At 47.4% G+C, this 16,510-nt stretch overlaps 1 protein-coding gene across 1 annotated transcript in view; it reads left to right on the top strand.

Moving 5' to 3' along the window:
* The first annotated feature begins 960 nt into the window (after positions 1-960).
* SCARA5 (scavenger receptor class A member 5) overlaps positions 961-16,510 on the top strand; it is a 105,642-nt gene continuing 90,092 nt past the window's right edge. Inside the window, exon 1 of the mRNA XM_056852731.1 lies at positions 961-1,076. Coding sequence (XP_056708709.1) covers positions 965-1,076 — 112 coding nt within the window. The 5' untranslated portion in view covers positions 961-964. The remainder of the gene's footprint in view (positions 1,077-16,510) is intronic.

Raw genomic sequence — 16,510 nt, forward strand, 5'->3', positions numbered from 1 at the left:
ATCCTTTTTCAAAACTATAGAGACCTTCTGCACAAAACTGAAACAAAGCCTTAGTTTGTACAAGGGTCACCAGCCTCCTGGTGGGGCCTGGATGATTCAGCTCAGGCCAGTCACAGCCCCTCAGCCTAACATAGCCCAAAGGGGTGTTGTGAGGCAGGTAAGGAGGAGGAAGGACCATGACTCATTGCCCTGATCTCGGAGGAAGGGTGATAGAGAGAGATGAACAGATACCTGGGGTTCTGGGTCAACGAGTATATGATTTAGGGAGGGGGTTCAACCAGGGGAGCTACCTGAGGTCATTGCCTAGGGTTGCCATCTCCGGGATGGGAGATTTTGGGAATGGAGCCTGAGAAGAGCTGGTTTTGGGGGGGGTATAAGGCCGCAGAGTCCACCTTCCAAAGCGGCCATTTTCTCCAGGTAAACTGATCTCTGTCGCCTGGAGATCAGTTGTAATTAGGAGTTCTCCAGCCAGCTCCTGGGTACCGGCAACCTTACCACTGCCACTAGCCACCATCTCTTGCCCCCACCACTTTGTGCTCCCCCAGATGGTAGGCAAAGAACACAAAGGAAGCCTGGATGGTGTAGGAAAACCTCTGCTTGAATAAGTGCCTGCTATGTTTAAATGGCATAAACTGACATGTCATTTTTATGTTAAAAATGCAGAACTTTAACTGCAAAAATCTGACGTGCAAAACAGAAAATGACATGAACAGGAAGACTCAGGAATTTGAATCACAGCAGAGATGAACACAATCAAACAGGATTTTTTTCATTCAACAATGGGGCTTGCAGAATTCAGCAGCATCCCTCGATGACAATTCCCCTCCCCCAGTCTAGAGCATCTCCCAACATTCACTGACTTCAAATGGTTCATTTTCTGCCTTTTTGTGTCAAAGGTACACCAACAGACCCACAACACAGTTTCTCACCAGATAATTTCTCTTTGCCACCCTCAGGCAACAGGATGGATAACAAAGCCATGTACATGCACACTTTTGGGGAGAGGGAGAATGGATCCATCTTTGAAGAGCCATTTGATGGAAAGAACCTTTCGAAGCTGAACCTCTGTGAGGATGGTAAGTGCTCGAGGCAATGCTGAGATCCCAGCAGATGATCTTAATTCCGGTGTCAAAGTGTCAAAACAATTTAGTATTTATTAAAGGCATTTTAGCCAGCGTTTGTCCTTGAAGGGGCTGAAGGTGGGTTACAATGATATTTTAAAAATACATCTCAGAGTAAGCCAGCTAACAAAGTCTGCAAATATAACAGCAAAAAAAGATTCAAATAACTGTGTGCGTGTTAAGTGCCATCAGGTCACGTCCGATTCATGATGACCCTATGAATCAATGTTCTCCAAAGCATCCTATCCTTAACAGCCTTGCTCAGGTCTTGCAAACTGAAGGCCATGGCTTCGTTGATTGAGTCAATCCATCTGATGTCGAGTATTTTTCTGCTGCCTTCAATTTCCTGGTGCCTAGCATTATTGCCTTTTCCAGAGAGTGACCAGTCAATACACAATCAACTACAGGTAATCGCTATTAGAAGAAGAAGAGTAGGGTTTTATATGCTGATTTCCTCTACCCTTAAGGAGTCTCAAACCAGCATACAATCTCATTCCTCTCCCCAAAACAAACACCTTTTGAGGTAGGTGAGGCTGAGAGAGTTCGGAGAGGACTGTGACTAGCCCAAGGTGAACCAGCTGGCTTTATGTGTGTGTGTGTGTAAAGTGCCATCAAGTCGCTGCAGACTTATGGTGATCCCTTTTTTGGGGTTTTCATGGCAAGAGACTAACAGGTGGTTTGCCAGTGCCTTCCTCTGCACAGCAACCCTGGTATTCCTTGGTGGTCTCCCATCCAAATACTAACCAGGGCTGACCCTGCTTAGCGTTTGAGATCTGACGAAATCAGGCTAACCTGGGCCATCCAGGTCAGGCTTCATGTGTAGGAGTAGGGAAACCAACCTGGTTCACCAGATTAGAGTCCACTCCTCATGCGGAGGAGTGGGGAATCAAACCCGTTTCTCTAGATTAGAGTCCACCACTTTTAACTACTACACAACACTGGCTGTCAGCTAAATATTGCACAGAGTTGGTGTACCTATGAATATCAGGTGTGTGGGATAAATAGAGGAAGGACCTAGGTCTGCTTGAGATTCAACGTGGATATGTTCCCAACCTTTCCCCAAGATAATCTGTGTTCAACACCAAGGTGGCCGCTGTACATCATTCTGGTTAAACCTTCACAAAACACATCATATAGCCTTTTCTCTTGCGTGCAAATACATCTTGAAGCATGTGGATAGTTCATCCCCCAAGATCCACCTTGTATTAGGGAATACACGTGTGGAGCTGGCAAGAGTTTGGATTCACACTAATGTTTTCACAGGTGTAAGGACTTCCTCTGATGTGTTGTGATTTTCCTATCTCCTGCTTCCCAAGGCAGCCCAAAATACCCCTCCTCTCTGTTCCAGGAGGTCCTCTCTGTCCTAGGAAGAGGATTTCAGGGGGCATTTCAGGCTGCTGGAGCAAATGGAGGAGATCGAACCCAAGAGTTCAGTGATTATGATCTCCCCTATTATAAAAACAACAGCAATGCCTATTTAGCAATCTTGCTTGTTTGCCTTGAAGATTGGGGCAAGTAGAGAAGAGGGTGGTTAAACCTTTCTTCTCATGCATCTTCCACTATTTAATTAGCCCCTCTCACCCCTGCCGCAGAGCAACCTCAGAGGCAAAAGCAAAACATGAGGAAAAGACCTGACTGTAAGAATCATGCTGGCTGATGGAAGCCGCTGTCCTCGATGGTCACTCATGGCCTTGTCCCTTCCAGCCCAACTTAACTCTGAAGATTCCCCTAGCCCCAATGAATCGAGGCTGTTCCAAGAATAGTTGGTTTGGCACAGAAACACTGCCAACACCTTCTTAGGCAGTGGCAGGGCGGAAAGCCGATCAGCCTGTGCAATCCTCTGGGTATCATATAGTGGCACAGTTGCCAAGAGAAAGCATTCACTGTGCCTACAAAGCATGCAGCACGTGCAAGGAGTTTGGGTCTCGAGCGCCAAGACTTCTGTTTCTTTGTGGGAGGGGAGGGTGGGGCTGGGAATTCTTGCCAGCACTTCATTAATGTGTCAAGAGGCCTGTGTGGCCCAGAGGTTGCAAGAAACTGCCCTTCATTTCCTCGCATAACGATGCCACAACATGTTGGGCTGCAGGCTGTGAAGCTTGGGGGAGGAGTTTTTGGTTCTCCACCCTCATTTAAGCCACTGTGCTGACAATCTGCATGTGTACTGATCAGTACCTATCAGCCCACAAGTCTCCAGGTTTGCAGATCACACATGATTGTGTGTGTGTGTGTATAAAGTGCCGGCAAGTCATAGCCGACTTATGGCAACTCAGTATGGCTTTCGAGGCAAGAGACTAATAAAGGTGGCCTTTCTCTGCATAGTGACCCTGGTATTCTTTGGTAGTCTCCCATCCAAGTACTAACCAGGGTCTAGCTTCTGAGATCTGACGAGATCAGGCTAGCCAGGCCAGGGCTCACCATTTTATTGCTCATTCCTCCAGTATGGGGACAGCCATTTGAAGCAGGGAGCTTTACCATCCCTAATCACACATGATTACAGATGGTAAAGCTTCCTGTTCCAAATGACTGCCCTATACTGGAGGAATGAGCAATAAAATGGCAAGTGGGGTTCAAAATAAGTAAATGCAAGGTGATGCACTTAGGGACAGCCTCCCCCCTCTCCCCAGCATCACAGATACACTGACTTGTGAGATCTCCAGTGGCTCTGCCACCAAGGTGGCTAACAAATTGAAACATACAAATTAAAATCTCATCTTGAAAGCCATTAAAACCACCACACAAATACATCATTAAAACAAGTTAAAACCAGACCTTAAAACGAAGTGCAAACATTGGGGAGGAAGGAGGGATCACTGAGGGAATGCCAAGGGAAACAAACCAGTCCTCACCTGCCGGTGGGAGACGCCTACAAAAGGGGCAGGCAAATGTACCTGGGGAAAGAATTCCGGAGAGATGCTGAAAAGTGACCTTGTTAAGAGGCTGCGTTCCAGTTGCTGGGAGGCAGTAATTGACGAAAGCCGTTGTCCCCATTCGTGGGCTTCTCAGAGACATCTGGTTGGGGCCTCAGTGAGAACCTGATGCAAGATGGATGCTTGCAGTGGTTCAGCGGGGCTCTTCTATTGTCTTGTTGGATTCATGGTGGATAGCTGACTGGTAACTTTGAACTAGTCTGCTGTGCCACTGACTGTCTATGAGTTGATCCAGTGACTTAGTTCAGACATCAGGTGAAACCACAGTTTAATACAAAATAGCTGTTGTTAATGTGATCGTGCCCTGACGGGGATGGCCTTGGCTAGCCCGACCTCATCTGATATTCCAAGGTGACCAAGGTTGACCCTGGTTAGTACTTGGATGGGAGACCAACAAGGAAGCCCAGGGTTGCTTTGCAGAGGTGGGCAATGGCAATCCACCTCTGTTCATCTCATGCCTTGAAAACCCTACAGGGTTGCCATGAGTCAGCTGCGACTTGATGGCACTTTCGACCACCAAAGTGATCATCCTCCAGTAACTCTGGTTAGTTAGAGTACTTCAAACGTGGATCTGAATCCATGGTTTGAAGAAGAAGAGTTGGCTTTTATACCCCACTTTTCTCTACCCTTAAGGAGTCGCAAAGAGGCTTATAATCACCTTCCCTTCCCCTCCTCACAACAAACACCTTGCGAGATAGGTGAGGCTGAGAGAGTTCTGAGAGAACTGTGACTACCCCAAGGTCAACCAGCAGGCTTCATATGGAGGAGTGGGGAATCAAACCTGGTTCTCCAGATTGGAGTCTGCCACTCTTAACCACTATACCACGCTGGCTCTTGAATTTATTAACCACAGGTTGTCTTAACAATGGTTTTGTGTAATGTATGAATACAGGCATTCTGGTTTAATCTTGGCTAGCTCCTGCTGCTACTTTCACTGCAATCCAGGCCAGCTCTCCAGCTGGGTCTCTGCAGGATGGGCAAGGGAAAGAGAAGCCAGAATTGTTAGGCAAACCAGGATCTGGTTATATGAAAGGCAGATACTGGTTCCATAAACTATTCCTGCTTAATATTCATGATGCTCAAAAACCCAGCAGTTTGGCCCACGTCCTGCTCACCAGCTGTATTTTTTGACAGGCTTCTTGGTTGCTCATGAGCAATTTTCGCCTGTTTAGTGGGTTACTTTTGCCACACATTCCAACAGTACAAACAATTGGCATCATTTTGCGCATGCACATTTTTGCACAGCCCAGCGGGAGTTGTATTCTCCCCCCCACAGCCCCGTTGTTGTGGCAAGATACAGTGCAGCCAACTGTTTGAACAAAGAGTTGTCAGAGCAGTTGTAAGCCTGTCATAAATAACCACAATGTGGTTTTAAAAAAAATCATACTGTTTGGTGTTTGTCTAGGTCCATATACAACGGTCAATGGCTGCCAATCTGTTTGGTTTGGGAACATTTTGTGCATGAATGTTTTCTCAGAGTCCAATGGGGTTATGGTTTTCACACACAAACACACACAGGCCGCATGTCTTTTTACAAGTTTTTGTGTGTGTGTCAGTATTTAAAGATTAAAAGTTTGTGTGTGTGTCAGCAAGAACCAGCCATACATGAAAAGTACACATTAAAAGCAAGTATCCCTACTGGGAGACAAAATCTGCCGAACTAGGGCTGTTGAATTTAAAAAAATTCGGTATAGTTAGGATTCGGCCGAATTCGGCCCGTTTAGATTCGGGATATGCCGAAGTCCAAACTCCCCCACTTCGGATCCGTTCAATTCGGCGGGAATTCAAAGTTCGGGAAAAAAATTCGGCCGAATAAAGCCATTAAAAACACAATCGCACCTTACCGCGGCTCTGGGGGGGCATTTTTGGGGTTAGAGGTCCCAAACTTTCAGCAGAGCTTCAAAGGATGTTTATTGAAAGACTCCCCAAGTTTTGTAAAGATTGGGTCAGGGGGGGCTGAGATATGGGCCCTGAAAGGGGTCCCCCCACCCTTAATGTGCATCTCTCAGCAGAGCTTGCCGCCCACGCACAAAGCTCCCAGCCCCGACAGCAGTTTGCAAAGCAACACAACCTTGTAAAACAACACCTTTGCAACAGGGAAAACCAGAAGACACACAACTGAAACCTCCCCCCTCAAACCAGGGAGCGAGAGACTCGAGGGGGAACACACACCCCAGGCAGAACCGACGAAAGCCCCCTTTGGCTTCCCCCCCACCCACAGAAACTGCTCCCTCCCCACACACACACAGACTCTGCTTCCCCCCCCCCACACACACACACACATACACAGCAGAAAAATTATAGATTAAAGCCCCCAAAGGGGTCTTACTGTGGCTGTCTTCTGTTCCATCAGGAGGGGCTGGGGAGGACTTGTAATCCAAGATGATTCCAATTAGGCACGGGACGTTTTGCTCTGGAGAAGATGCACACAGGATCGGCTGATCCATTCATCCCAATAGGGAAAAGGGGAAAGGGGAAAGGGGAAAGCCCATATCTCGGGACCCCCTGACCCAATGTTCACAAAACTTGGGTGGTCTCTTAAGAACACTGGTCTGAAACTCCGCTCAAAGTTTGGGATCTGCACCCCCAAAAATGCGCCCCCTGCAGCCACGGAAAGAGAAAAGGGGGGGAGGCGATATTTCTGCCCCCACTGAACCCATCTTTACAAAACTTGGGTGGTATCTTAAGAATAATTGTCTGAAGCTATGCTAAAAGTTTCGGGGCTATATCCCCAAAAAAGCACCCCCTGCAGCCACATAAATGGAAAAAGGGGGGAGGGAAAAGGGGGAGAGCCCACATCTCGAGACCCCCTGACCCAATGTTTACAAAACTTGGGGGGTATCTTAAGAAGCTTCATCTGAAGCTCCACTGAAGGTTTGGGGTCTGTACCCCCAAAAATGCACCCCCTGTAGCCATGGAAAGAAAAAGGGGGGAGCCCATATCTCGGGACCCCCTAACCCAATGTTTACAAAACTTGGGGGGTATCTTAAGAAGCTTCATCTGAAGCTCCACTGAAAGTTTTGTGTCTGTACCCCAAAAAATACGCCCCCTGCAGCCACAGAAAGGAGCAAATGTGCACAAGCACCCCACACACACACACGAGGATTTCGCTCTCTCTCTCTCTCCCTGGCCGGGCCGCACATCAGCTGATTCCTCCAGTACTCAATCCTGACTGATTGGCCAGAAGAAAACCCAGCTTGGCCACCGATTGGCCGGGGGAGGAGAATGCTGCTTACTGACGGTTATGCTGCTTACTGACGGCCCCGAATTTGCCGGATTTATTCGCGAACTCCCGAACTCGCTGAATTCGCCCCCCCGGTTGCCCGCCAGTTTTGAGTTCGGTTCCTCCCGAACTAAAAACCACCGAATCAGGGGAAATTCGGCTGATTTTCAGTTCGGGCCGAACCGAATCAACAGCCCTATGCAGAACTAACAAATCATAAAGCAACTAAAGTCAGCAAACACAGCTACTGTGTGGCTGTAAAGGTGTGTGACTACAGTTGCCAGCTCCAGGTTGGGAAATATCTGGAAATTTTGGGGGTGGAGCCTGAGGAGGGCGGGGTTTGGAGAGGGGAGGAACTTCAATGCCAAATAGTCCAATTGCCAAAGTGGCCATTTTCTCCTGGGGTACTGATCTCTGTCACCTAGGAGATCAGTTGTAATGGCGGAAGGTCTCCAGCCACCACCTGGAGGTTGGCAACCCTATGTGTGACAGATGTTCAAGTCAGACGGTAGCAGAGCAAGGCAAGGCAATTGGAGGCTCTGCTTACCTCTGATTGTGCCTGCCAAAAGTGTTATGTTTGCCTGCTCTTCTGCACAAAGTTAACTGGATCCCTAATTATAACGGGTGTGTAAAAGTGTCATCAAGAGCCCTGTGGAGCAGAGTGGTAAACTGCAGTACTGCAGTCCAAGCTCTGCTCACGACCTGAGTTCAATCCCGACGGAAGTCGGTTTCAGGTAGCCGGCTCAAGGTTGATGCAGCCTTCCATCCTTCCGAGGTTGGCAAAATGAGTACCCAGCTTGCTGGGGCTAAAGGGAAGATGACTGGGGAAGGCACTGGCAAACCACCCCGTAAACAAAGTCTGCCTAGGAAACGTCAGGATGTGAAGTCACCCCATGGGTCAGGAATGGCCCGGTGCTTGCACAGGGGACCTTTACCTTTTTTAAAAAAAATGTGCCTTCAAGTTGCAACTGACTTATGGCGACCCCACAGGGTTTTCAAGGCAAGAGAAGAACCCCTAGTCCCACTGGAGTTCCCCTTATGAGCCTGGCAGTTAGAGCTAGGAGGCAAAATCAAGGGAAGGTCATGGCCCCTATGCCCTGTTGACCTTCCAGGGCAACTGGTTGGCCAGTGTGTGAAATGGGATGCTGGAGGACTAGATGGACCACTTCTCCGATCCTGCCAGGGCTTCTTGTGTTCTTGTAACTCTAATGATATCGTTATTCCTTGATATGGACATGGGGAAAGGCTGAGGCTGTGACACGTAGATGCGGCCTTCGGTGACTCAGTCCCTTTGCCCTACTAAGCACAGCATTTCTTAGCCCTCAAGTTGGTTCAACCATTATGTTCTTATATCCTTATTTATTTGAGGTTTTTTTTTGGGGGGGGGGTAGGGAGACTGCACAGCTACACTGGGGACCCCAAAGGGCCTAAAAATGCCCATCCCCTACCTAATGGGATAGGCTCTTAGTTGAGACATTTGGGACTTCCCAGTTCTTCTTGTTTCTAAGAGGACTAAAATCAGCTTGAGATGTCACAAGTGTAATTGCTGCTGTTGGTGCCTCAGGGTTCGGGAAAGATGAAGCAGTGGCATGGGGACTTACACCAACAGAAATTTCTAACATATGTTGAGATTTTCCCCAGCCATCACAACGGCTAGAGGTTTGTGCTTTCTGAAAACTGAAGTTCCGCGGCTGTGGTTTCCTGAAAAATGTCGGCTGAGATTCAGTCTTGCTTCTTGATTCAAGTTGCACCCCCCTCCAAGGTCTTCAAACAAACCCTTCCCCCCCCCATTGCTGTTTGTATCGATTTGTCATGTTGCCATGTAGCTCTTGTTTCCCCCCTCTGCTGCTCTGCTGGAACTTTTTTTGTTTTTTGGCTGGGCTGTCTTTTTGTTTTGTAATCCCAGCCAATCGGGGATGATGGGTATCACATGAAGAGAAAAAAAGCCAATGTTTTGCTCTCATCTTAAAATGGTGTGGGGAGTCAAAGGATATAGCCCATGCCTGTTCAGCAAAGGTGACACTTCCTGTCCTGTCATAGGACAGTTTCATTTTAGCAAAACAGGGAGCAACCCAGATACGCATCCAAAGAATACCTGTCTGCTCTGCATTTCAATGCACATCTGAATGTGTATACTAGGGTTGCCAGATCCCTCTTCGCCACCAGCAGGAGGTTTTTTGGGGCGGAGCCTGAGGAGGGCAGGGTTTGGGGAGGGGAGGGACTTCAATGCCATAGAGTCCAATTGCCAAAGCGGCCATTTTCGTCAGGTGAACTGATCTCTTTCAGCTGGAGATCAGTTGTCATAGCAGAAGATCTCCAGCTAGTACTTGGAGGCTGGCAACCCTAGTGTTTTCCCATCCAACTTTTGATTGGCTAGGGAGCATTGGCTCATTTGAACTGGCAATAGGGATGTGTTCCTTCTCTCAGTTGCCATTAGAACAGTCTGCTGGTAAAGAGGAACACCTGAAGTGTTCCTAGGTGTTAAATGCCCTCCTTCTCCATGCTGGGCAGGTTTACAGTCACCTGTCCCTCAACTGAGTTTGGGGCAAGTACCCTTCTCTTGGCTAATGAACAGAGACGGCAGTTTCCCAATCACAGTTAGAACATGAACGTTTGTGAAATTTGCCTCTGCGTTAAATCCTAAACTATGAGATATGGTACAACATGGAACATAGTGAAGGGCTGGCTGGACTATTGGTTCAACAAGGGTTAGACCACTTCACCATGCATGGTTTGACTTGCTCAGACTCAGTGTCATATTTAAGTAGCAATTTGTATATCCTACCCAGGAGATAGTCTTTGTGTTTCATAATCATGCTTTCAAATTCTGTCCTATCTCTCATTGTGCCCATTGCCAGGCAGTCTTTTCTTAATCTTGAGACTAGTTGGCACTATCTAAGCCACTTTATGTTTTTGTTCTCCTCTTTAATTGTCTGCCATGTTTTAATCTCTCCATGGGTATTGATCACATCCTGATACGTTATATAGTCATTCAGTTTTCTTTCTGTATTGTCGTAATAGGCTTCTGGAGACATCAGCGGAGGCGGCGTCAGGCTTAGCCTGTTTTTATTTGTTGCCCACAACCTCAATAGTCTGTCAGGATTAGACCTCTTGACTGTGAGGGGGTTCCCTTCCCCCCCCACACACAGAGACACTGTAAGGGAAGCATCAAATGTGCTTTTTGCAATCTTATTGTTCCTTCTAATCATGGTTGCCAACTACCAGGTAGTAGCAGGAGATCTCCTGCTAATTCAACTGATCTCCAGCTGATAGAGATCAGTTCACCTGGAGAAAAATGGCTGCTTTGGCAATTGGACTCGATGGCATTGAAGTCCCTCCCCTCCCTGAACCCCACCCTCCTCAGGCTCCGCCCCCAAAACCTTCCACCGGTGGCGAAGAGGGACCTGGCAATCCTACATCTAATTGATGCTGTTAACAAGGATGCAACTGGAGGCCTTTTTTTGACACGCAGCTGTGATCTGGCTCAGAAAGAGAGCGGTTAACGGAGAAGGGCCAGGCCAATTCCTCTCCGGCTCCCCAAGGGCCTGATATAGGTGTCAGAGAAAAATATTGCTGACTGTCATCATTATGAAACCTCCATTTCCATCTGTTTGGCCAGGGACATACAATCACAAACCACAAGTTGACGATAACAGCATCCTGGTAATTAATTACATATTGACCCATACCGGGGTGAGGCAAGGTCTACTGCACAGCAAAGACAACATCGCATTTCACGCTTCCTCCGCCCCTCAAAAAAAAAATCTCCTCTTAAAGCTCAGTGTTTTCTCCAGGGATCTCATTTCACCATGGCCAACAAAAGGGTGACCTCAGTGTTTTATTGTCTCATAGTTTGGCCGAAACCTTCTCAGCTCAGTCATTCGATCTACTTGCCTTTGCTTGGACCGGACGCCCATCTTAACTCTTCGGAAATGGGGAAAAAAGTTTTTATTGTGAAACTGGAGAAAGACACAGAGACAGATTTAGAGATAAGCTAGTTAAGGAATATGAGGAAAAGAAAATAACTATTAAAAGGGGGGGGGAAGTCAAGTCACTTCCAGCCTAAGTCCACAGCCACCACCCACCTGATCAATTTATATTCAGGCAGTCCATTCCTGAAGGGGGGGCAGTTAGGCAGTGGCCAAGAGGGGTGCGGCCGCGCCCCCACAGAGGCTGCCTGTCCGGAAAAAAAGAAAATTCAAGGCACTTCAAAGAAAAAGGTGAAAAATGCTGCATAGACTTTAGCAAGCTAAGCCAGTTATTTTGCTGGTGTAGCCCCTCCTGAGCATGGGGCAAAAGGGATTAGGAAGCTGCCAAAAGGCAGCCCCACCTCCCACCCCCAGGTGTTCATAAACAATTGCCCAAGCGGCCATTATTTATGTTCATAAACATGAACACCTCCCAGAACGCCAGCGGGAGGCCATGCTGGCATCTGAGAGCCGCGCTGCCGCTGTGGTCTAGGGGTGGACCAGCGTAAGTTGCCCACACCTAGGGTTGCCAGGTTCTTCTTTGCCACTGGCGGAAGATTTTTGGGGCGGAGCATGAGGAGGGCGGGGTTTGGGGAGGGGAGGGACTTCAGGGCCATAGAGTCCAATTGCCCAAGCAGCCATTATCTCCAGGTGAACCCATCTCTATCGGCTGGAGATCAGTTGTAATAGCAGGAGATCTCCAGCTAGTACCTGGCGGTTGGCAACCCTACCCACACCGGTGTCTGTGCCACAGTTTACACAGTGCAAACGGAAAACCGCCCCAGTGCACCTGGGAGGCACAAAACTCCCATTGCATGTGCGATACAAAGACTTTGTGGCGTTCCCCAGGAAACGCAAAGACTTTGTAATGTATAGATGGAGCCTCAGATGATCCGTTATGACCAACAGACCTTCATTCAAATCACCAAAAAGTATTGTCTGTGCCCTGCCTGAATAGCTCAGAGGGGTGTGCATAGTAATCACCAGGAGTCAAAGGTCTGCCTCCCATATAAACACACAAAGAAACCTTACACTGAGTCAGACCGTCAGTCCGTTTATCTCCGCGTGATCTCCTGTGGCCGCAGGTCTGCAGGGCCTCAGGAAGAGAAAACACTTTCCCAACATTTGTTACCAGAGAGCCTAAGGACTGAGCCCGAGACCTTGAAACTGCAAAGCAGATGCTCAGTCTCTGAGCCAGATTTTAAGGCAATCAAGAATAGATGTGCTTCTTCCCCTCCATATGCAAACTGGTAACAGGTTTTGTTTGTTTGTAATGCACCTGGTTTGGGGTGCCTTGGTTGGTCCTCATTAAGGTTGCCAAACTCCAGGTGGTGGCTGGAGATCTCCTGGGTTTACAACTGATCTCCAGGCAAACAGGGATCAGTTCCCCTGGAGAAAACGGCCGCTTTCGAAGGTGGACTCTATGGCATTATACCTCGATGAGGTCCCTCTCCTCCACAAACTCGGCCATCCCCAGACTTTACCCACCAAATCTCCAGGAAATTCCCAACATGGAGCCGGCAACTCTAGTCCTTATAAAATGGTATTACATTCATTTTGTTTACGGTGAGCATCAGTTTTGCTTCAGTAACACAATTCGGCAGCTTGTTCTACATTCTAGCTGGAGGCGTTCTCCTCCGTTACACCCAATAACAAACGCTTATGTGGAATCCCTTAGCCAAATATAAGATATGTGGTATTCATCACCCTTGTGGAGGGGGGGGGGATATATAAACAATTTGGGAAGACATTTAATATTTAAAAGAACATTCAGGATGAGTTCATTTTTCTTTTAACCTCACTTTGTAAAGCAGATTTTCTTTCCGTTATAAACTTAAATCCCAACATATACAATATCATAACACTGTTGATTAAAAAAAGAAAACATTTTTTCTTTTTTTTGCTCAAAGCCAAACAAGCAAAGGATAGTCATCTGCTCAGTCCTTGATTACATGAATCCATGTTCAGGAGGACATTTTTATAAACAGATTAGAACTATGGGATATGAGAACAGCTCAGGAGGTCACTTTTATAAGAGAATAGGACAGCAGTCTATTGCAATGTTTATTCTGTATATCACCTTGCTTTTACTGCGTTATTTTCTGCCTTTGTAATTCACTTTTTGTGATACTGTATATCATGCCTTAGATAGTTTTTGGCTTGTTTCTTTGCATTATTTTCCAGTTCTGTCACCTAGTCCTATTGCATTGTTTATTGGGTACTTTATGCTGTCTGCTTGAATTGATATCTATGTTTTGCAATTCGCCTTGAGTCCCAGCAAGTAACGTAGGGTATAAATAAAGTAAAAAAAAAAACCTATATATATTGTAATTTTTTTGATCCTTTGTCTCCTTGATCTATCTCCAACTGAATAATTATACCATACCAATTTCCTATTTATTGAGAACAGAAGGCCAGTACTGATGTGATTGTGATTTGGGCCAGATTATTCAAACATGCCCGCTAATGTGCTTTTCTCCTTGGTCGTCCTCTCTATGTTGATTTTTGGAATACCAAACTCACAGTGGGGCTTGGAGTTCTGCAGGAATTGTAACTGATCTCCAGATTACAACTATCAGTTTCTGCTAGAAGAAATGGCAGCTTCAGAGGGTGAACTCTATGGCATCACTAGGGTTGCCAACTGCCAGGTAGTAGCAGGAGATCTCCTGCTAATTCAACTGATTTCCAGCCGATAGAGATCAGATCACCTGGAAAAAAATGGCCGCTTTGGCAATTGAACTCTATGGCATTGAAGTCCCCAAAACCCACCCTCTTCAGGCTCCACCCCAAACATCTCCTGCCGGTGGCGAAGAGGGACCTGGCAACCCTAGGCATCATGCTGCTGCCAAGGGCGGCCTCTGACTTGCCTAGGGCACCAGTGAGGGACAGGCACCAAGCAGCCTGGTCACCCCCCAAACCCTGCCTGTAGCTTTGGGGTCTGCCCCAGGAGGTGCCCTGGGCACCAGTGGGTGGCTGGCAGGGAGCCTGCTCTCTCCTTCATTGCCCCTGTCAGGGTGTGGGGCAGGCCCTCTTCCTCCTTACCTCTACCATGGTGACGGGGCAAGGAGATGGTCAGTGGCTTCTTGCCATGATGCTAGGGGTGAGAAGGGTGGGCACTATTGTGCCCTGCCTTGCCCGACTGCCAGGGGACGAGGAGGGCTGGTAATGGCTTATCGCTGTGGTGCGGGGTGGGACGATGGTGGGAGCTGTCCTGCCTGAACAAGTAGCTGGGAGACAAGGTGTATGGGCAGTGGCTTTTTCCCACAGTGTGGGTGGGGAGAAGGGTGGCCATGATCTTCCCACCTCTCTGTAGCCCAGGGTTGCTGTATCCTAGAGCCTTTCATGCATGGCAGTTTCCCTCGTCGTCACCCCTCCGACAGCTTCGGGTCTTTGTTTTGATTATGCATGCTGTTTCTGACCATCAGAGATTGCCTTGTTCTCCCCTTGTGTTTCCCTGCATTTTGCCCCCCATTTTCAAATTCGAGATAAAACAGGTCTCTGAAAACGGGGGCAAAACAGGGGGAAATGCAGGGGAAGAGCTAGGCGACCTCTGACGTTCAGAAATGACATGCATAATCAAAACAAAGACCCCAAGTCATCGGAGGGGTGACAGCGAGGGAAACAGCCATGCATAAAAGGCCTAGGACACCCCAAATCCTTGTTCCATCCCTGACTGGTGCTGAGGTCCCTCTGCCGCCCAAACTCTCCCTTTCCAAGTCCCCACATTTCTAGGAATTTCCCAAGGTGGAGCTGGAACCCTGGATGGCATGCGCCTGTAATATATAGGCAGTTTCAAATGCGCTTAAATGGTATTCTGAATAGATTCTGAATCGATTGATTTACAAACACATTTCAAATGAATGGACAGAAAAGGGGAACTAACCCCTGCTCCTCCCATCTCTTTCCTTTCTGTGCTCAGTTTCTTTGAATATTTTTCTCCAGCTGACTTCCTGTTCTGGAGCCCCCCAAGAGAAAGTGTGCTCCAATTCCAGATTTAATTTTAGCTGTTCTCCCAGTTTAGCTATTCTCCCAAAAATCCAAGACGAGTGAAACACAGAATAGGGCAAAATTTCATGGTGATAAAGGAGTGGAACAAAGGGAATCCATTCAGATGTCCAGTTCTGCTCTTTTAGAGTTTTCCCCATTATCCAGGGATGCGTAGAAGAGAGAAACCTTGTCCAGGTAACATATATGTATAGGCTCTGCACAGAATCCCATGTGTGGAGGGAGGGAGGAGGGATATTGGGTATGATCATGCTTTAGCTCCCCGCCTGTTGATTATCTCAGGCTTTTATGCCATCTGTGTAAGGCTAGCAACTACAGAAAACAGGATAAACTATTTGTCTTTATTCAGAACAACCTGCTTCTGAAAGGAAGGGGTAATTCTGGGTACTTCACAAAGACATTTACATAAGATGAATTGGCTTTCTGGTACATCTTATTGTTCGCCTGATATTTTTAAAAGCTGCTCTATAGCATGCTGGTTCTAAACATTTATCATTGCAGTCCTAAAGAGAGATGCATCTTGTAAACCCACCGACATCAGTGGCTTTAGAAGGGTGTAAGCAGGGTCGCCCCTGGTTAATATTTGGATGGGAGACCTCCAAGGAAGTCCAGGGTTGCTAGGCAGAGGCAGGCAACTGCAAACCACCTCTGAACGTTTCTTGCCTTGAAAAGCCTACGGGGCTGCAATAGGTTTTCTGTGACTTGATGGCACTTTCCACCCCCACCACAACTCCGTTCAGGATTACAGTGTATGATTCTTGTTCATTGCTTTTAATGCATTCATGCTTCATGTTTGCATTACTATATTTTTACCCTTATCTACCTCGTGAACCTGTGGCGGGGACTTGTAAGTTAGAAATATTCATTCATTAAGTGAATTAATGGCTCAAAGAAACAGACAGGTTTTCAAATTCCCCCGCATCCCAGTTCAGAAACAGCAATTCTGTTGGTTTTCATGGGCCATATATTTCCTTTCAGTATTTCTCTTTGGGGATTATAATTTGATTTCTTACAGCCCATGAGGTAATATCTGAGTTTAATCCTTCCGTTGTATAGCCATGGAATGCTTTATGGCTGCAGCCCTACTTCAGAATACACATGCTGTACTAAGCCAGATGCCTCCTCCAGAGTAAGCAGAAGGAGTTTTTTTTGTGGGGGGGGGGAATCCTGGGGTTCCTCTTGCTCTTGTTGCTAGGATCATGCTGAGAAAGAGGCTAGTGCGGGACAGGAATACATCACCCCACCCATCGGTGAGAAGTTCCCACT

The sequence above is a fragment of the Euleptes europaea genome, chromosome 7 (genome assembly GCF_029931775.1).
Source record: "Euleptes europaea isolate rEulEur1 chromosome 7, rEulEur1.hap1, whole genome shotgun sequence".
In the NCBI taxonomy this organism is placed as follows: domain Eukaryota; kingdom Metazoa; phylum Chordata; class Lepidosauria; order Squamata; family Sphaerodactylidae; genus Euleptes; species Euleptes europaea.